The 22,812-nt window shown below is 40.4% G+C and overlaps 1 protein-coding gene across 1 annotated transcript in view; it reads right to left on the bottom strand.

Moving 5' to 3' along the window:
* Positions 1-22,812, bottom strand: part of LOC149281377 (dyslexia-associated protein KIAA0319-like protein) — a 35,276-nt gene that overhangs the window by 10,877 nt on the left and 1,587 nt on the right. The window contains exons 2-11 of the mRNA XM_089499338.1: positions 20,401-20,449; positions 19,276-19,376; positions 16,054-16,123; positions 15,530-15,685; positions 10,401-10,948; positions 7,429-7,654; positions 3,187-3,288; positions 709-806; positions 364-451; positions 184-276 (exon numbers count right to left, since the gene is read on the bottom strand). Coding sequence (XP_089355464.1) covers positions 184-276; positions 364-451; positions 709-806; positions 3,187-3,288; positions 7,429-7,654; positions 10,401-10,948; positions 15,530-15,685; positions 16,054-16,123; positions 19,276-19,376; positions 20,401-20,449 — 1,531 coding nt within the window. The remainder of the gene's footprint in view (positions 1-183; positions 277-363; positions 452-708; positions 807-3,186; positions 3,289-7,428; positions 7,655-10,400; positions 10,949-15,529; positions 15,686-16,053; positions 16,124-19,275; positions 19,377-20,400; positions 20,450-22,812) is intronic.

Here is a 22,812-nt window from a genome sequence, read left to right as displayed (position 1 = left end):
TTCTGCCCGTCGCGGTGACATTTGATTGTATGAAGCCGGCGCCATCTTTATTATTGGGAAATATGAACGTTCTGGATTTCCAGCAGCCTTTTAAAAGAGTGCTAATCGGGTTATGAATGAAAACATTTTCCCCGATTGGTTTTCTTGAACAGCCCCGTGGCTGTTAATCATTGAAATACTCACGACTTCCATCTATCACAGTAGATGTGGTGGGGAGCGAGATCTCTTGGTAGCGAGGAGATACAATAGCCACAGGAGGCTGGTTGACTCGTGGCTCTATCCGCATGAGATAAAATATTAGAAAATATTATTAGAAAACATAAAATGAAGGTAATTAAAGTAAGTTTTGGACACCAAGCTCACCTGGCTTGACAGTGACGTTTACGAATCCCTCCCCATATGAGTTTTCGCCTTCCACAATCACCTTGAACTCGTACAGACCAGCTGTGAGCTTGGAGAGAAAAGGAAGAGAGTTTTACAGGCGTGTATGGAGATTTAAAACACGGAACACAAGCAGATAAAAGAAAATGAAACCGCAAAAGAATTGCTTGTAAGGCCTTCTAGGTAAAAGCTTATGGGCTACTTGGAATGTCAGGTCTACCCATTATGGAATATAACGGTGCTATATAAATCAATAAATAATAACTCCCAGCACCCATTCATACCGGCCAGGGGTAAGAAGAGCCACGCGTCGCCTTCCTGTCTTACCTTGGACAGTTTCAATACTTGGGAATGTTTTCCTTCCATCTCTCCGCTATAATCCGTTGGGTGAGTGATCAGTCTCCAGTCAAACGTATACGTTTTCCCTAAAAACGCGGCAGATAAAGAAAGGGTGGTTAACGGAGCATCATGAGAATCGTTGTTATACCAGTCAGACATCTACCTGGTTTGCTCCCCCCGATATATGTTTGTGTGAATATTAGACAGATAAAATTATAAATCTCATCCTGATATTACCGTTTTATAGGACCTCATCTGCTTTTTGGTGACCCAAATGTGCCAAATAAAGGAATAGTCAATAAGGCACAACTTTTAAAAGTCTTTGTCCGTAGCAGCTATGAAAAAAAAGCACATTTCATGATTTGTCTGCAAAGCCAGCGTACGGAACGGACAGTAGGGAAAGTCAGCTCATTATGTAGAGGGAAGTATCAGCCTCGTAAACGGCTCAAAGACAGTTTCTCGACAGAAAACCCAGCTTCAAAACCAATAGCCCCAGCATGTACAATTGCTGTAGCCCTGTGCATGTGTCAGATGGAGCCCCTATTCTGCTGGAAATGATCAATTCTAACCATTATACCCTTATCTTGAAAAAGCTATGTGTGCACACTGTCGGCGCGAACATGGAAATGTTTTGTAACTCACTGCAACAAAAGAAAAATGCCCAGTAACAGTGATACCGATTTCTTTGTTACTGTGATGCGGACAATATATATATATTTTTATTTTTTTTTAAACTCTTTTTATTAATTTTTAACAAAGAACAAGAACATCGTGACAAAACGATACAGCCACTGTCTCAGAGACGTCAAGGAACAGTACACAGTCCCAGATAAGGGAGACAAGCGACACAATAACATAAAAACAAAAACGAAAACAAGTCCCCCCACCCCACCCACCCAACAACCATTTAAACCCTTGGCCATGGACAGAAAAAGAAAAGAAAAAAGAAAATGCATAAATATATGTATATACATGTTGTTCGTCAGTTGTCTAGTCAAACATAGTAACAACTTAGGCGCAAGGGGTAGCACCTCGGAGTAAGCGGGCAGTGAACCACGAGGTATCCTGAAAAGTACGTATAATTCGTGTCTTAAGGGGTTCGCCCAACGTTTTAATAAAGGTGTCCCATTTCGTAAAGAAACGTTAAGTACCCTTGTCTTTATTGAGGGAAGCATCCAACCAGTCCATTCGAAGCAAACACAACAATTTAGAACGAACCAGGGACAGAGATGGTGGGGACGCCTGTATCCAATGATGCAAAATAGATTTCCTAGCCACTGCCAAAATTATTCTGATTAATGTCACATCCCTGGATCCCCCCATCCTAACGAGGCCATGAATGGCCGCAGCCGGGTCAATACAATAAGCATCAGTTGATAACTGCCTCAAAAAGGTTTGGATAGTAGTCCAGAAGACACGAATTAGAGGGCAAGCCCAAAAATTATGAAACAGGTCAGCACCTGCAAAACTACATTTTGGGCAAGCGTCCACTGGTATTATGCCGATTAAAAATTGTCTATGGGGAGATAAGTAGGCCTTGCATGTCTAGGTAGGAGCTAGCAGGTAATAATTTACAGGTGGTCAGTGTGCTATGAAGCAGATCGGACAATATATTTTAAAGGGACAGCCATCTCAAACCAAACCGAGAAGCTTTAATTCAATAAGCACCGGCACAACTAACCTGAAATTATATAAAAAATAAAATAATACTGTAGCCTCACGGAGAGCGGCAAGACGGCGCAAGTGCTGGCCAAGCTTAAAGCATTTATGTTAGCTGACAAGCAGGGTAATTAAGTCGCTTTGTTTTTCAGAGATGTGGGACCAGAAATGGAACGTGAAGAAGCTTTCAAATGCATCATTAGCATAATAAGCGCAACTGAGAGATCCTCGGGACAGTTTCGCCGTTAAAAGATATCACGTGATCTCGTTACCACTCTATTATCTGCACTCGCTGTTCCAACACGTTATCTCTAATTAGGGATTATTAGCACCTTGCCGTTATGAGGACCTACAACTACTTCAGACAGCAAAGAGGGTAAACATTTTTTGGCTACATTAGTAACTGCATTTGGTTACAAACATGGCTTCTATCCGTAATCCGTACGCAGTCTCTTTTAAACGACTATGGGGTCCGTCCACCAACGATGAACGTTGAAGAGCAGTCAACAGATACTTCGTAATAGCAACTGTTAGTTAACAAATAACTTCTAATGTCACGTATAATTTACTTCTGCTTCACACTGTCCTACTGCATAGCAAACAGTGTTCTAGCGGAAATTCTGTGGAACTGCACATTTGCAACCATTTAAAACGCCCAAAAACAAAAGACGGACTAATATTAAAACGTTACGCCGTGTCTAAAACACACAAAAAAATATGTTTTTCTTTGCATGACAGGGAAAAAGACATCTTAGGCCTCTTGCTACAAACATGAATCCACAAGCCATGGAAGACAGATTCGCTTACCCTGGGGAGGCTCCGGAAGGACAAAAGCATTCAGCTGGACCGCATTTTTTGGCAAGGTAACCTCAACACTGTCCCCAGCAGAAACCACCAGCTTGTTTGTGACTGAGGAGAGAAATGAGAACACATCACATGACTTATGAGAATCTACACATCTGCAGCAATTTCAACCGCCCCAAAAACAAAATGGCCGCTACCGCAAAAGGCCAAAAAGAAACAATTGTAGGACAGCACCGAGCTTTATGAGGTAGTGGCCAATACGCAGTGTGAAGTTTACAGCTTTTGGATTTTAAGGTGTTAAGGTTTCTCAAACTTGGCATGTTTTCCTTTTATTCACATACATGTTCAAATATACGGGGATGCCGAGAACTTGAGGACCAAGAAACTCTGCCCGACACCATTAGGTGACATCAAAAATTACTTTTGTTAGCTCACCAGTTCTCTCACAAAAGAAGACGTGAACTGCTTGGTAAACATGTTACTGAAGCACAGCTCATAAAGAGCACCCAAGTGTGCTTTGCAATCCCCCACCACACACCAACAAAAAAACCCAAAAAACATAATAACTGTCGCATGATGGGTTAAGTATTTTACTCCAACTTTTACATCAAGTGTAATCAAGTGTAATCAGACACCCCTGACCTAAAGGATTAGAGATTTATCTACCTCGGTGATCCAGTTATTAATCCTTAGAATAATGTACTCTCTCTATTTGGGATTTACTGCAAAAAAAGAAAAGTGGTTTGGGTTTGGTTCATCACCACATTTCTGCAGGTGACTAAGCGCTATACAAAATGAAGAAAACATTTCCAGTACTAGCTGTATTGGTCTGCAAGCCACATGGCAAGGCTTTGAAGGGAACAGAACCATGGGAATTGTAGTCCATTTATTATCTGTATTCAACGCAGTGACATAGAACTGGCGTGAACATCGTTCATATCAGTCTCATCACAGATTCGAAAAAAGAAGAAAAGCAGTTAAACGCACACTCTTTACGGGTAAAGCATTTTTGGCTTCCCCCTAATCCTACAGATCACGCAGACAATCACAATAAACATGAGTTGACGTCCTACAGAACAGTTGCGTGGCCTTTTCTTTAACCTAGACTTCTTCTTTATTTGGGAAAATGGCACTCGATTGAGCCGTGTTTGGTTTTTTCAGTACTGAACTGGTGAGTTAAATCAATCCTGCCACTTTGAGGCCAGAAGCTGATAATCCATAAATGTTCCATTCTAAAAAGGTCAATGGAAGGCACCAGCCCACTGAGCACTTGCCTTGCGAGACTGTTGGCCAGCCCAGGTCTGCTGAAAGCCTTTAGCGACAATATATATAAAATCAAGATATTATAAAAATATTAGTACTGCAAAATGTCTGTATTTAAGCAAAATCTAGCAATTACAAGCCATCAAAAAAGTCCCCCAGAATATTAACTTTGAGGGGGATGGGGGGGGGGTTGTCTTTTTGAAATTGTAGTTTGGCAAAAGAATAAAGTAATGGCAGGGGAACATGTTTGAACAGGATGTGGGAAATTCTTTTATGAAGAAAACAATAAAAATCCACCAGGGAGCTAAGTGACACAATAAAAGCTGATCCCCAAAGTAATACTTGGTTTGGGGCAATCCTTGGGCTAGGGATGCAGGAGACAAGAGAAGCTGAGTCAGTAACCTGGGAGGACTGGAACAATACAGAAGTGTTAAATCAAAGATAATGGTGCCTCGATTAAAAAGGAAGACCCTCTAGATACATTCAAAACTTTAAAGTGTGTCTTCAGATGCTTTGAACCAGCCTATCGATCCACCTAGCTGCAAGGCTCATCACTTGCTATGGGGTAAAGCACGCTAACCTATATTATCTATAGCAGAGGTGGGCAAATTTAAAACCGCAAACTTCTTGGAGGGGGGGGGGGGGCACTACATTGTTAGAGAAACTTGCCGACTGGGAGTGATGGGATAGAAAGCTAAAGGCTGCCACACACTAATCTAAACACTAAGCGGCAATGGAAGAAATAACAGTGTTTTTTAATTGAGATTGTGTGGGAAGTTTTTAAAAGTGACCTTATCACCATAACAAAGGGAATGTTCCTGCTGAGTGGACTACCGATTGCTTTCGTGATGTGGTCACTAATAAAATATGTTGTTGTCAGTCACGCCCGCCCCCAGCTCCCCACTGCTCCGGTCCTGGTCGCCGGAGATATGGTCTCTATGTCCCGGTCGTGGCTACTCCGCAAACATATAAAGGGCAACACCTGCCCTACATTTTTAAAAGGGAATACACGTGCAGTTTTAATTGCTTCCTTCACCTTCTATCTATATACACCCTCACTAACTATTTATCCCTTTCCCATCTTAAGTCTCTGGGCCTTTTTCTTGTAATTGCCTTGTTCCGAGTCCTGCACCGGTTTCCAGCTCCTTGCCTTGCCCACGAGTTGTCTGATCCTGTGGTACTGTCACCATTGGATGTTTAACTGTGTACCTTTGGCCTTGACCTTCGACCCTGCCTTATCCTTTTGTACTGTCACCAAAATCAGGAATCTGCACACACTCCCCACAGGAACTCAGGTGCTTAGCTGTGCCAGGAAGGGGCAGCTCCCCAGTAAATCAAAATAGAAAAAGGCTCCAGGCACTCAAGGGTTCCTTCAGGCAGATTTATTGAAGGAGAAAGACAACAACGTTTCGACCTCACGATGAGGTCTTTATCAAGTTGATCTCCAGTCCTGCTCACGTATACCTGATCTAGGCCTGCCTTAACTAGAACTCTGCCTCGTCCTTCTGCACTTTGTTACAAACTCAGGACCCATAGTCGGTGGGGAGGAGGCTGGCTCCTCGGTGGCCCCAGTGATGGAGGGCTCCGTCACAAAAACCCATAAAAAAAAAAACAACAACTTAACAACAAAAAAATTGCTGTCCCATTTAGACAAAAACATGAATGCCCTCTAGTTTGTTAGGCAGATAAATATAAACAAATCTGTTATGTTATTTTTTTATAATTACATAAAACGGTAAAATTTAAGAAGTTATTTCAAGTTGTATAGCAACAACACAGGAGTTCCTGGTTTTATGTCACGCAACTAATTATATATGATTAATTACAAATGACTAAAGTATTAGTCCTGGGATGATGTTCCTAATGATGCATTTAGTTACAACTGTAAAATTCAGCAGTGTAGGTGGAACAGCACACTTAATTCTGATACACCTGAATTTTTGGATAATTTTCAGATAAATATTTGTCATTCCTTGCTGACCCAGGTCACCTGTCCCTTGTACTGCGTACTTTGTTTGCAGAGTGCCAATCAGATGCTATCGGCTAGTAAAAAAAAAAGATCATTAAATCAAAATGCCAGCACTGCCTTAAAAACAAAACAGCAGATGCTAGATTAATTTGGGGCTGGGCATTATACTTATGTGTAATAAATTGATTTGTAGTGTTTAAAAACCATATTACACTCACATTACAAAATCCCAATAATGCTTCACCATGGGCAATATCATTAATATTAATAAAAGAATGAAAACTGTCGCCTAAAGAGATTCTTAGATATATTAAAGCTTTAACCCCTTAATGACAAAGCCCGTACATGTACGGGCTCAAAATGCATTGTTTTCAATGCGTTTAGGGACCGTCCATTGTCCTTAAGGGGTTAATTTAGTTGTTCTGTTCAAACCACTTACTAAAATAATATGTACACAATGCAGTAACAAGTATATTTCGTACTAGGCGCACAAAATTCTGAGAATGCCTCAAAACAGAAAACTTGCATTCATACTTGGTAACTTTCTAAATGACCTTGAGACTCTTTAAATATTAACCCTTTGATGACCCATTATCCAGAGTCTCTGTAGCGATTCATCAGACGTGTTAACTAAAGCAATCTGATACATGACATGTCAAGGTTACTTAAAAATATTTCAATTATTTGAGTAACATACATTCAAACAGAGATATCAACCACGACATTCTGCTAGCAAAAGCACTAAAACGAGTTGGCTCCGGACAGGATAATATTATGTATCATGTAGAAAGACTCCATCATGCAACCGACGCGGCTTCAGGCAGCAATGTTGGAGTCAGGAAAGAGGAGGAACTCAGAAGCTCTAAGAAGACCTGTGCAGGTCACAGAGACGCACCAAACAGCATCTGCTAGCGTCAGACTAAACGTTCTATATGACGCTTGTCATCCATAAGAGTGTTTTTAATAAATTAATAGACCTATTCTATATTAATATACGACAAAGCTTGTCTTACCAGGAGTTGCAGTGCTCGTAGGTACCGGGGTGGGATCCATGATTTCCTTGCTTGGCATCAAGGTTGGTGCCATTGTGACAACGCTGCTTGGCTTCACAACTCTTGTAGCAGACGGATCCTCATGTGGTAGTGCGTTTGTTGCATTATCGTAGTGGACGGGAAGCCTTTCAGTCGCAACTCTGATGGGGGGTGGCTCTGTTGTTGGCAGCAGAGTAGGTTTCTCAAACTGTAAGAAGACCATTAAGAGGTATTAGATTTACTTTAAAAATGATGGTTGAGCGAACTTGGTACACAATTAGCTCTTGTTTTTCCCCCAATGTTTTATTCCAACGAGTATGAATCCGCTCAGCCAGATACAAAATGCATTTTTGCATTTCATTCCAAAGTATGCACCATGAAACAATTTACAAAAAAAAGAACAGTATATAGCAAGCAAAATGGCCACAACCATAGCAAACAAATTCAACTACAAAATTGTATTCTGCAGAAGATTTCTTCTTCCCATGTCTCTCACTTTAGTTTCGCATTTCCAACCAAAAATAGCTTGAATACCTTATTTCACGAACACTATAATGTTTTGACATGTCTTGTATAACGGGTGACAATTAGAGGCCAGTTCTATCTTGGCACTGGCTCAGTTCTACGCCTCTACATACCCTTTGGTTCCACACCACATGGACAGTTGCAGTGGAATTTTGTACACTAACAAAATGCTGACGGCAAGTTCCTAGTTGTAAGGACTTCTACATGTCAGAGGTCATTTACCTATGGGCTCCAATCATTTAATGCTGCTTCTCAAGTTTTTAAAAATCCTAAAATACCGGCCAGGTTGCAACCCTAGTGCAGCTGTGGGACAATCCGATGCTAATTATATTGGTTTCTGTAGTAATCACTCCACATTTTCTCAATAAGTGCGTTTTATAAATATGGCCCAAACACCTCCCACACAGAGTTCCATATTATTTTGGCTCCTACTGCCCCAGCGGCACAATTTATGTATCAGCATTATTTTTTAACTGGCCCACAAGCATAAAAAGTTAGGGTTAATTGACAGCTAGAATATGGTCCCAAGTGGTCCCAGTACAGCTCGTAACATCTATCGTTTAGAGTCAAAAGTCAGAGCCCGATAAAGCCAGGTCCTTGTGGTGAACCATGCAGAGTCATTGCTCTAAGACAGGCTATCTTAAAAGGGAAGACTTATTTTCTACACTTAGAATAAAACAACGTGCTGTATGGGTAATGTGGGTCAACCTAATTTCATCTCATTTATTTCAATAAGCTTCTTTTATCTGCAGACCTAGAGCCTGTTAGTCGTGTGATACTGTGGTTGACTGTCCTGGCCCATCATCACACAGAGTGGGTTCTTTATGGCAACGCTAACAAAGTCAGTTCCCCCATAGACTTCCATTAGTCCGGGTGTCCGGCTGGATGAATGAGATGGAGCCATTCTATGGGTTTACCACAGGCGGTATGGCAAGGAGAGAGAGGGTGTTTGTCTAGAAGATTGGGCTAAGATACCAGAGCAAGAACACACATAAATGAATAAAATATGCAGCTGCTGGAAAACATTTTGTAAAAAGGAGAACTGTAAAAAAAAAAAATTAAAAAGAAAATCTTGTTTCTAATCTGGTACTAGTGATTAAAAAATGGTGGGAGTTCCCCTTTAAAGTTTTGGTTCACAATATAAACGGTATTAATATCAGAGAGGCCTGTTATTACCCGGGCCATTCCGACAAATGCCACTTTTATGCTAGATAATATTTTCATAAGTGTTCTATATGACTATACACATGGGCTTTTATTTCTAAATTCGATTTTCAAAATCTTTTCATATGTTAACTGAATAACCATTATATTTTAACAGTTGTGTCTCCTCTAATTTAACCTACAGGCAGGTAGTTTCATGGAATGGTTGCCTTATTTAATAAATGAGGAGAGCTGACACGCAATAAGGAGAAGTAACTTTATTTAAGTTGCACAGCTTCTGAGTTGGCTTTTGGGTTAGTTGAAAAGAAAAAAGGAAAGGAAAAAAAGACTACCTAATTTGAGGCTATTGAGAGAGGACGGAGGTGAATGGCCCTTTAAAGCGGATTTATTTAACACTGCAGAATGTTTGTTTCATGGACATCTCTATGATCCCAGACATTTCATCCAAGATGCTCATTATTTCACATAACGACGGTCAGGAAAGCATGAGATACTATGGCTGATTAGTACAAGTTTAGTAAACCATTTTTAATTGGGCAGCATATCACTTTGCAGGGTTTCTTACGCTAGCTCTGTGGGGAGTGTGGGGTTAAAACAGTAACACTGTGGACATTACCGGTATCAGATACACAGCTTGACTGTGTCTGTTGGCTCAGCCCCACATCCGGTTTAAATGACAGGTGATAGTGGGTGCTGCCAAAAGAGCAAACAATATGGTATGTACGCAGCCCATATAGCATATACACTACACTACTAAGAGTAATGTTATATGTTATTGCTAATCTTGAACACCAATAGTTTGGAGACATGACCCATCTAGAAAATGGCTACTCTGGAACACAACAACATTCAAACACCTCTAACGAAATGTAGCAAATCCAGTTTAACGCCTGCAAAATATGCACTTGAACTAATAATAAAACAAAAAAAGTGTAAAGTCTTTAGTTACATAGTATCATACACCAAGCAAACAGGATTTCTCGAGTGTTTACTGCAGCAGCCACAGGGCTAAAAGACTGCAGAGGAAAAGATTGTTCAAATATCACGTCTCACGGGAAAGTAACGCAAAGTTGTCTAACCAGTTCTATTACACTTCCAGGCCATGTTAGAACCATCAAAAAAACAAAACAAAAAAATTTGGAACATTTGGGACGACACTGTGAAAAAATTAATTTTGGATCCCTTTTTTCCTTTTTTTAGTGCGAAATGGGGTTAAGTCATTCAGATTTGTTTAGGAATTATAAAGCACCCCCCCCCCCACTGACCTCTGAGGAGCTTTTTAGTTCAGTCTGGCTGATCCTCTTTGAGGGCAACTCTTGTTCTTTTTCTATATCTGATGGAGACTTTTCTGAGGCTTCTACATTTCTTTCATTCATCTCTTGCTGGAGATCAAGTAGCTGCCTTTTGACCCGGAACAATGGCATTTCACCCTTCGTTCCTCTGGGGTTTCCTCTTAGTTCTTTCACTGATGAAGTCCACAAACCCCATTCCTTGTGTGGGACTACAATTCTTGTCCTTTGGTGAGACAACACGGCTCCTGACTTTCTGTCCCTATGCAAGAGCACAAGCAGAGAGTCTCCCTCTTCCACCCAAGTTGTGGCACATTTGTGTGTTGCACAGTCAGCAAGGACACAAGTGTCCCCCAGCAACCAGAAGGCATTACACATGTGGCTCCGGCAGCAGAGTGCTTGACACGAGTTAATTGTTTGGTAATCATCAACAAACTGCAGATGGGTAGATTCATGCTTCGTTTTCAAGCCAAGCCCAAAATGAATTCTACCTCTCTGACATCCAGAACTGCTTTGGTTGGCATCTGTGTAGAAGAAGTGAAAAAAGTCAAATCATGGAGAAAAAAAAAAAAGAACCTTATTTGCCTTAGGGGCAGGCAGCAAAAAGTTTGAACATTTCTCTCAAAGCCCCATAAACACCAATGAGCCTTTTGCAGGCTCCCCTGGTATAATATGGACTAAAAAACTTCAGACATGCAAAATCACAAATGTAAATATGTCAGGGAAATCCTATGCTAGTACTTGATGGCCATTATCACAACAGAAAAAGACAGACATATTAGCTTTCTATGGTTACATATTATTGTATAAAGTATACAGTTTTTGTGGTAAACAGTGTTTCGAAATATTTTTGCAGGTTATGAATGTAGGTTTTTTCCTACAAGGCATCATGAATTGAAGTGCAACTTGAAGTTTGTTATTTATCTATATGTTCTGCTAGCAAACAAATACATTTAGCCATTTACCTTGCCTTCCCTAAGCCTTATCCAGAACAGGATCAGGTCAGGGATTTATCAGCTGTCTATGCCCTACTCAAAAGCTATAAAGCCTGAAAGAAGGCAATGTCATCCAACATGTTCAAACTTTAAAATAGGCCTGGACAGTCAAATCACACTAGCCAGGTTAAGTGATCAGATGCTGTCAGCAACTCAAAACTCATCCCAGACCCAGCTGACGAGCAAATTGGCCTTTTGTACCATATGGCCAGCTCAGTATAAGGGTCCACATAGCAGGAAGGTTAAACAGGACTCTAACCCCCTATTAATCCAAAGGCTCGTAAAGTCAGACTGGCAGCATTGGCACGTGAAGCTCGTAAGAGACACCCTTGGGCGGCACCCCCACAGCATCCGCTAAACCAATGTTTGAGATAACCCAGAGGGACGTGAAGTTGACAGTGGCTGCTCTTTACTGGGCACCAACCCCCTGTCAAGAAAAATCAGAATCCTTAGCCTGGCCTGTCAGAGAGACTCTTACTGTTCTCCCCCACCCCCAGGGTGGCTCTGACCTGATTACACTTCATATGCAGGAGATGATGATCCGAGGTGACAGCGAATGTGTGTAAGTCTGGAATGCTGGATGCCCTCACTCGCTGGAGAAGGTTAACCCTTCGCCTGACCGTAGTCAACTGCTAGACTTTGATATACGTCAACAAGGCACTGACATACTCTATAGGGCTAAAAGTTATTGCTCCATCAGAAATAACCAGCACCTATATTGTTTAAACATGATATAGCAGAAGTAGTAAGGCATTAAAGAGGGAAGTTTCTCTCTGCCACCATGACATTTAAAAGGAAGAGATGCAGAGACAAGATGATGTAAAGAAGCGGATATGAGATATTACATGCCAGGGAAAAAGGGGTTACTACTTAGCAAATAAGCTACATTATGCACGACTGCAATGGAAAACAACAGAAGCACTGACTGGGGAGCCAGGCATCTAACTCAGCTGTGTGGACAACAAAGACCAAGTCTTATCTGACTATGCTGCAGAACGGATGGGGTTACGATCACTAAAACGCGAGTTGTCATGTTTTGAAACACTCACTTAATGTATCGAGTGAATTCCAACTATCCTTTTCTGCAAGAAGGGCCAAGGTGTCCCTGCATACTACATAGTTAATGTGGGAGGATTTCAACTCATATTGCAAATTACCGAGATGTCCTTCTAGAAATCACGACATATTAATTATATGTATGGTCATCTTTTTCTTAGAGGAGCACACTGGGGTTGGCCCCAGTTAAAAGTAGTTGTTTAGTGGATAACCCCCTTAGGCCATGCTTGATGTGTCCAAAACCACACTAGCAATACTGCAATAAAAGGACAACAGTAACTAAAATATGATCTGCAATATTGCAGGGAAGGATGAGGCTTCTCAAAGGCTTCTCATTGTGAGGGCGACTATAAAAATCTGAAGACGTGCTAATATTTATACTAAATCTAAACCAATGGTCACCGCCTATTTGCAATGAAGAATCCAAGCTGATTTCATCTTCGAATAATATCTGGGCACACAGTTTTTCATTTACATTTTAGATAGTGTAGCTTTAGAAACAGTGCTGATACCACATGTATTTGCACCAATCAGCCATAACATTATGACCACCTGCCAAATATAGTGTAGGCCCCCCTTTTGCCTCCAAGACAGGTCTGACCTGTCGAGGCATGGAGTCCACTAGATATCGGACACCAAGACGTTAGCTGCAGATCCCTTAAGACCTGTAAGTTGCAAGGTGGGGCCTGGACGGATGTATCCTGGGGCCATGTGTTCTCCAGGTAAGCAACGCTCCCGGCCATCCACGTGATGTAAAAGAAAACGCGATTCATCAGACCAGGCCACCTTCTCCCACTTCTCCGTGGTGCAGTTCTTATGCTCACGTGCCCATTGTAGGCGCTTTCATCAGTGTACAGAGGTCAGCATGGGCACCCTGGCTGGTCTGCAGCTGCGTAGCCCCATACGCAACAAACTGCGATGCACTGTGTGTTCTGACACCTGTCTATCACAACTAGCACAGAACAAACACACTTTATTATCACTCTGTTGATCTACTACCTGCCTTATGTGCATGAGCAAGCAGCTTAGTAATGTTCGTTCACAGTACTAATTTCTGTTTATTGGCATGACGAACAATATTGCAAGTTTGCAATTAGGCTGCACAGAATATTCAAACTAATTCCAATAATAACTTTAACTCTAGATTAGGTTTTTAATATTACTCCTAAATAAATGTAAATAATCGCCGTGGATAAATGTGATGAAGAGACAGGACTATGGGAATATATAAAGTGCCTGAGTAAAGAGTTACACTGTGCCTGCACAATGGTACAAAGTCATTAACTATGTCATTTTCAGGTAAGAAATCTGTCATAGATATAAATCACAGTTATAAGAAGTTATTTTTACTTTGTACAGGGCATAGAATTCGGCATCAATGTCGAACACTGTGCATCTGGATGCAGGGGCCACGTAAGTTTCAGACACCGGCACTGTAAGATTATTGCGGTAGCAAAACATAATCTATGGGTTTTTAAGAGGAAATGTACAGTGCTGTGAAAAATGATTTGCCCCTTCCTGATTTCTTCTTCCATTTTTGCATATTTGTCACACTTAAGTGTTTCAGATCATCTAACTTATTTTAATATTAGACAAAGATAGCCCGAGTAAACACAAAATGCATTTTTTCCCAATGATGATTTCGTGTACAAAAGGAAAAAAGGCTATGCAACCCTACCTGCCCTTAGTTACTAAATCAACCAATTAACCAAATGTCATTGATAATGGATTCAATTTTGACTAGATACATCCAGGCATCATTACTGCCAGCCCTGATGAACCTAAACATCAATTACATAGAACCTGTCTTGCAAAGTGTAGTAGTCTCAAAAAGCAGCAAACATGATGACGCAATCTAAAGAAATTCAAGATGACATCTGTAAAGGGTTACAAAGCAAAAGGCTCTGGTATTCCAGCGAACCACGTTGAGAGTCATTATCTACAAATGGAGAAAACCTGGAACAGTGGTGAACCTTTGAATAGGAGATGTTGCAAGCCCTCCAACCAGGCCTAGCCAAGCCAGGCCAACAGCACCCCATACTCCAGGGACCCCTGTCTCACCACTGGTCCGGCCCTACCTCCAACATTAGCTGACAAGATGCCATAAAAATTGCCTGGAAAGCTCAATTCCACCCTAGCTCTCTCAAATGCTTTTTGTACTCCCTCCCTGATAAACGATGTCATAAGGGTGTAAGAAATAGGTCACTTAATTTCTGCTTATAAAAATGGTGTGGGATCCTTTGAAAACAAACATACATACATACATCAAAACATTATATATTATATTATGTATAATCAAAAGTGTCTGGCACGCTTACAATGTCATTTTGTAATAATATCTAGATAACAACATTAAATAATTATGCTAATAATGGGAATAAATAGGGGTTATGCATAAGGAATGATTCTGCTGCAAATTGTGAGGAATAACCTTATCACCATAAAGGACTGGGCCATTTCTTCAGTTGCTATAGCAACAAGATCACCTTTGAAACATGGCATCAGAATTACTTTTTATACTTCAATCCTTAGCTAACAATTGTTTCCATATAAAGTGAATCCTGTCATCGGCTCTTACTTTAGGTGTAACATAAGACCCCGCAGGTGGTGGGGCTCATCTAAGAGAAATGGCACAATGATAACCGATGAGGTAGTACATTTCAAGGGAGAAGAAATGTTGGGCCAATAGGTCATAGACTGATTATTAGACAAGGGGAAAGGCCAAATAAGATGTGAGGTTTTACAGCAGGAATAAAATGGACAGACTAGTTGAGATGAATGAATCTTATCTGCCGTCAAATACTGTAATAACGATATTACATTACCAGATCAGCATAAACAGAGGATGGAGTACAGTGCAAGCGCCTTTTGCATATGTATGTTTTATATAAATAGATGATAACCACAAAAATTCTCTTCTGTAAGTATGAGCCATTAGATGTATATGTTAGGCTCATGTAGTAAGCCTTGGGAGAGATCTTACTTTCTGGCGAACATGTACATGAATTGTAAACATAGCCTTTGACAGTATTTTTGTCATGGGAGGGGGTTCACCTGTGGTGGTGCATAACACGCCGAGGCATAGGAAGGAGTACAACAGGTGTATCTTCCTAAAGCACCTCCTGACTCGGAGTTTCACTGACGATGGCAAGTCACAGATCTCCAATTCCGTGGGATATTTTTCCATGGTGTCTGTCTGCGTTCTGTAGCCTGTATGTAGAAGAGATTAACAAATTTAGCATTACACATAGATATGTAATAAAGTAACAATCAGAAGTAAAAATGTACATAGTTTTGGACTATGTAATCTGTTACAGAATCTCCCACATGGTAGCACTGCATTTAGAAGAGTGCACAAAGATCTCAAGACGTGCTTTTAGATAACCTTGATTGAACGCACAGATAAAAGCTACTAACAAGCACATCCGCTGCACAGAAAAATGCCCCAGCATAAAGAACGCTACTTTTATAATAAAGAAGAAAACAAATATGGAAACAGAGAAGTACAATGTACCAACAAAAGTTACAAAATTTAATCAAATTCAGATAATATTCGTTAGAGGCCATTTTATTCTTACAAAGAAACGCATGAATGATTCTTACAAAGAAACGCATGAATGAGATAAAGGAAGAGTCGTAAGGATTAATCTAAAGAAAAAAAAAACATTTAAAAGGCCTGAATTAACATTGTAGATACAAGGGATGGCAACGTAAAGCAGACTCTTTTTAATGTTGCACATGCTGTATTAATCCCACTGAATATTTGCCTTCCACTAAAAACAATCAAACTCAGAAGAATGATGCTGTTCTGTGTTCCAGTAGCATAGCCACCTAGATCTTAGTACAGTCCGACAAAGGTAATGCTTCAGGAAAATCTTTAGAGAGAAAAATTTAAAGAGAAATTCTGTATAACTGGAACTTGGGTTGTGTTTTCTGGTAACAGTAAATGTAGATTAGCCACGTGACACGCCAAAGTCTGTGCCTGACAAAGAGTACCAGGCACTGTGTACTGCTTTGTATGAGTCCCAGCACCGATCCCATCCATAACTCACAACAATATGAATGAAGAATGAAGTCAGTGCCAGGCAGCTGGGCATCTTGAGTCCTACATATTGTTCGCTTTTGTCCACTGCACTAAAATCCTATTCAATGTGCGTTTTTTTGTACCAAAAACAAAACAAGGAAATGTGTTGAAAATGTGTTTCCCTTTAGACTGATTGCACATTCAAACTGTTTCCACTTTATTCATAAGAGTGGGCTCTGTCGCCATAGCATATCTCCCTGTATACAAACACAATCAATAAATGATTGTACTACAAGAAGAAATCCATGGTTTTCCAGTTCCTAATGTACAAATGACCATACACCATATACAGTAGTTACATGGTTAAATAGGTTGGGAGGAGTAAAAAAACCCAGACAATGTCCATCAAGTTCAACCCTTCTTCCAAATACCCAAACCTATTGATATTGATATTGAAATGGGCAAAAAAACCAAGCAAAGTCTGATGTTGGTTTTATTAGTCCAATGGGAGTGCTTTCCACAAAGTTTTCCCCGAGCAAGCACTAGAGCTGACTGGAGGAGAGTATATCACATGCAGGAAGATGAGTCCAGGCGAAAGGGGGATTCTTTGGATTTCTGGAAAACATGGATTCTGGATGCATTTGCAGAAAGCACACCTTGAAAACATTGAAGTGCATATGATAGCTGGAGTGTTCTTTTAATCAACCCTTACCACACTGAGTTATTGTAAAGGGAGTCTGTAAAATAACACAATTCTACCATGGTTAAATGCCTCTTATGCGCTTTAGCTAGTGACAAATAGGGGTGCATAAATAGGGTAAACTGATTTTCAGAGGACAGGGTACTGATGGAGACCTCTGTCCTTGGTTATTACTTGACCCTATAAGTATACCCTAAAACCCTCTACTGCCCAAAATGTGAATTGTATTGTAAAATCTACCCAATATTCTGCCTTAAATAGCTTATGTTAATATAGCACATTAAATGTTGTGGGTTTCTATAGGAAAATTGAATATTATGCCTTGGCACTGACACCATTGGTGCAACTTGGGCCTCTATAAAAAAAAACAAAAAAACCTTAAAAAGGTTGGTTATATTAGTAATAGCGCCTTTAAATCTGCGATATGGTTACTGTAACGGCGGACGTAAAAAAAGAAATTGTGCTGCTTTCATTTATATGTTGAATTAACGTTTATGTCAGAGAAACTATAGCAAAAGCTATGTCTATTTACAGCTTGCTTATCCCCACTAAGGAACGGCATTATTACTGCCATTTGTTTGCATAACACTTTCTGCCATGTTAACGGGTGGGCGACAAACCAGTGCATCACACTATAAACATGGACACCACTTAGGACCTCTAAAATTGCTAATTGAACTTCTGACTTCTTTAGAGGCTGCCTAAAAAGCGCTTACTGTCCGCCAAGAACACCACATTTGAAAAATGTTATAGCTTTCCTTTTACAAATTCCATAACGCGCTTAACAAAAGGGCAGGTTCTGTTTCCTGAGCTGTTGCAGATTAGAAAAGGCCAGTAGAACTTCAAAAAAACCGGTCATTAGGGAAGATTTGTGAACTGATCGGGCGTCACGCTTCAGACTGTAGTATCTTCATAACACTTGCTTTCTTGAAGAAGCAACACATCTGTGTAGATCAGTATAAGATTAGCAAGATGACTATGGTTGTTAGGTGCCAGCTGTACAATTTGTGGAGCCACGGCTAGCAGACCCCAAGGATCGGTCCACCTTGACCCAGGACGCAGATCAAAGTTCCGCATATTGTGTAACGCTATTCTGACTTAGAACAGGAACAGTGCCCTTGACACGGGTGGCAAATGCCAAATTTAGTATACCGTATATTGAAGTAAATAATTTCGTGAATTGGGATAAACATGCCATGAAGGTAACAGCTATTTGGAGTGTTAAAGAGGAACAGCTTTTTAGCATGACTAAATTCATTTATTAAAATGCGTTCCTTATGTGTGTTGTTTTTATTTTTTTAAAGGAATACTATTTTACCTCAAAGAAGGTGTGATCTGTGGCAAAACGTGTCAGACAATCAATTCTCTCTCATCCCATTACTGCTCAATAAAAGGATGAATAACTAATAAGGTCCTGAGAACAGGAAGCCAAGATGGCTGCTCCCATGATATAGACATGGTGCAGGGTTCTGACAAATATATATATATATATATATATATATATAATCTTTTTAGACACAGCACCTCTTCTGTGGGTGGAACTCAACTGATCTCATCATAAAAGTTTTAAATTTTAAAAGGAAGGGACTACAAAATGGATATGAAAGTATTTTGCAAGCACTTTCACACAAACCAAAATACTCCCTCCTCCGCGGTCCAAACATTCTCGCCATTGATTGGAGGCTTGAAATCCACGGGCACACTCTCTGCAGATGGTGGGGGTATCGGGGAAAAGGGCAAATGCGCAGAATCACCCCATGCATTTGCAAGAGGGACATCACATAAATGTAAAGGGACCTCTCAGGACATATGTATTAAAGGATGTAGTAGTCCTTTTAGTGATCATTCAGAAAAAAAATATAGATCTCTCACTCAACATCAGAGGTGCAGCAGTACACGGCACAAGTCACCATTACTTATCAGTGCTGAAGATGGAGTCAGCAGTATCTTTGCCATACTGATTAAGCAATTTAGTAGCAGATAATATAATCATAACGCATCATTCTCTCCGGTCTGCTGATCTGCACATAATGCTGTAATAGGCACTGGGGCTTAATTAGCTCCACTGCCTGTTACTTTGCTGTTCATTTCCCCAACATCAAAGGGGAGCTCACAGCAGAGGGCCTGAAAAACCTTGCTGCTGCTGATACAGCGGCTGTATTTGCCCATCAGCAGCCCTAATCATAAGGTTAGAACTTAAAACAGGTGGGGGTAATATAAAAGAAAAAAGGGGGCAAGCCAGGTGCCCTTACCCCTAATCCCTATGGGATGTCTAGGGCAATCAAAGTAAATTCAAGGAGCACCTAATCACATGACCTGGTTATATACTAAAGCAGCTAGCGGCTCCCAAGTCCCTAGGTTCCCCAATACATACACACAGTGTATGGAGAGACTGTCAAGAACGAGCAAGGGAGCATTTTTGGGCGAGGAAGTGCGGCTCAACCTACTACACACCACCCCCATCCTCCACAATACAAACTCTACCCTTTGCCTACCCACCTTCCAATGACCTCAACGGTATTACAAGAAAAGAAAAAAAGCCAGAAATAACCTTTACTTCCAAGTGATGGCCATGGTTTTAATCAGAGCCTCAAACTTCCCTTTTTTACATTAAAATAACCACTTAAAATGTGTAATGAAATGAAAATTTAAAAAAAAAACAAAAAAACACACTTCTATGACTGTTCTATCTAGCATAACATGGAAAGGGATTTTTTTTTTTTTAAAGCAGAGCAGTGAAGAAGAAGAAAAAAAGCAATATAATGTCATCAAACCAGCTAGTTAATTCTCTCTGTTTTGCCTCTTTTTTAGGGGGTTTGGTGGATGGGCTTAAATGTGAAATCCCTCATAGTAAAAGATCTCAGTATCTGTATTGAAACACACTGATAGCTGCAAAATGCTGTAATACTATCAACGTCAATGGATAGAATATGCATAGGACTGAAGAAAACACTAACCAGTCTTGCAGCCTTTCCTATCACACCGTTCACTAAACTTTGATCTCAGGAGCGACTGAGCCAATAAATAAGTACACGTTGATCTGAGCAGGTATTAATGGACAGGCATGGCTGACAGTGACTTCATGAGCTTGACAGGTGGCAGAGTCCATCTGTCATACACGGATGTTGTGAAATCCCATACTATTCTTCCACTGGGGAACCAGGATGTCACGAGGTTACACCAGATAACCACTTCATTTACCTCCTGCTAGACATGTTGGTAGTGATGTTACTGCAACAAGAGAGTTTGTCTGCATGAAAACACAAAAGGATTATCGTCAGAACAAAGAACCGCTGAGATAAAAAAAAAGAACTATAAAGCAAATGTCTTGAAAGCATCTTGCCAACTAACAAGTTGGATATACCATGATGTTCAGCCAAGTAATGCCCTGCTGCATCCAGTCTTGTGAAAGAAGGTCAAGATGTTAGGGTGACATTATTACGTCTAACCTTCACAGTGCTGGCCATTCTACACAAGTCTGAAAGGATCTAATGAAGCGTGCAGAAGGTGTCCCTGGTGGAAGAAGCCATCTGCTCCATAACACACAGCGTATAACATGCAGAAAATCCATCCCGACATTTTTCTACTACCTGTATATATTGGGAACAGGGGCGAGAAAAATACAGGTGCTACAAATAGTATTTAACTTCAGAAACAATGTGATATTTTATAGAATAATTTTTTTAATGATTTTACATATTGTATGTATGGTACTCGTGGTCCATAAACAGTTGGTTAACAGGTGTTAAGGGACTAGGTAAAATACCGATGCAATTCAGTGGTTTTTTTTAGCTAAAGAGGCGATGACAAGATCTGTTCGGGCCTTGGTAAAGAATGCTGGGTTAGCTGGGGCAGCCGTGAAACCAATATTTGGAAAGCTTTGGAAAAAAAATGAGAGAAAACAAAAAAGGTTCTGTGTGCTCAAGAGAAGGAAAACAAAGTAAATGAAGGACCTAAAAGTAAGCATATAGCAACATACAGAATACATTTAATGGTTTGTGTATTTTAAAATAGACCCATGATCAGAAAGCGAATGGTGCTGTATATGTTACAGTACGGCATTAGCACTAGTGTGTATGCCAGCATATATAATATCTGTACTAGAGAATGGCGTTAGCTTGTGTACAAAAGCATAGAATGTTAGCATGTGTGTGTGTGTTAAGGTTATCAGTGTTAGTGTAAGTGGTGGGAAGAGCTTGGCTGGCCCTGTAAAAAAACACAGTTCAGCCAGTGAGATTTCTTTACAGCCTCCTCATACATTGAATTTTGCATTATGCAGGGCCGTCTCAGCCCTTCTTTATGGACAAACCTGCTAGAGTTGACCCTTCATAATGAATAGTGAAGTTAAGGAGATGAAGCCATAACTCCCCTAACAATGTCCCCTTTAGCGAATAAACCCCTACGTCCACCCGGGTTCCAAACAGCTGTAAATGTACAAATCCTCACAACTTCATTTGTTAGCTTGTGGTTTTGGATTGTTTGGCTGATGCCTGCATCCAGGTGCATTGTCAACATTGTCAAACTGTGTGCAGAGGTTAACTCTTATTAGTGATGTGTCCTTATGTTGATGGACCTTATTCACTGAAAAAGTCATGATGCGGGACTCAAGCCATAAATAAACTATTACTATGATAAGCAACTCAAATTAGCTGCTTACTTTAGCTCATATGATTCATTGGTTTATATGTCTGCACAAAGTGCATAACAGTAGGTGAACTTCAGTTTTCCAAAATTACTTGGATATAGAATGTTTTGCCTTATTTCACAGATTAGAATCATGCATACAAATACACTAAGCAACCGGCTAACGATTAGCTCTATAATTTTAACTAATAATTTTCTCCACACGAGTCCCTCTTTCCTTGGCACTCAGAATGGTTGGTGAATATGTGGGCTTCACGGAGCTCCGGAGCAAATAATGTATCTTTTAAACACATTAAATAATAATATGGTTATATAAATGACTTTTTAATGCCCATAAAGTCAACCTCAGCCATAAGCCAAAAAAACAAGGTAAGCGTGTGTTTGTGTGTGCGCGCGCGTCAAAAAACAAAGTAAGCGTGTGTGTGTGTGCGTGTGTGTAGTCGTAATCACCTGCCGGCTTCTAGTCTTTATTCATTGTAATCAACATCTATGAAAACGGAAAAATCTGGTGGTTACAATTCCCACAATCATCCGTCAGTCAATCTTTTGCAGGGGGGGTCCGTATCCTATTACCCACGTTTACATGCCTTCTCGCAATCTACACAATTTCAGAAAATGTAACTGAATATATGACTATGATTATGCAGCGCAGTGGTATTGAGTAATACCTGGATTTGGTACCTGAAACCTGGCTAGTTCTAACAAATTTCTGGGGAAATGTATAAGGGACAGTGATGTCATAATTCTCACAGTAGCTATTATTAACACATCAGCAGGGCAACTACCCCCTAATCTACTTATATATCTTCTTATATGATTGTGAAACCAATCCCATCAGATCATCTTTATCTGCCTGGTAGCAATGTGAGGTTTAAGGACTAAAGCTTAAATCACGTCTGTCCTGTTTCCCCACGTGCTCAGCAGGGATTTCATCCTATGACATACAACGGAGAAGACGTAGAAAACTTC

The sequence above is a fragment of the Sceloporus occidentalis genome, unplaced genomic scaffold, assembly GCF_023333645.1.
Source record: "Sceloporus occidentalis isolate IW3139 unplaced genomic scaffold, rSceOcc1.0.p SCAF_133, whole genome shotgun sequence".
NCBI lineage: Eukaryota > Metazoa > Chordata > Lepidosauria > Squamata > Phrynosomatidae > Sceloporus > Sceloporus occidentalis.
This window is presented reverse-complemented; position numbering and strand designations above follow the sequence as displayed.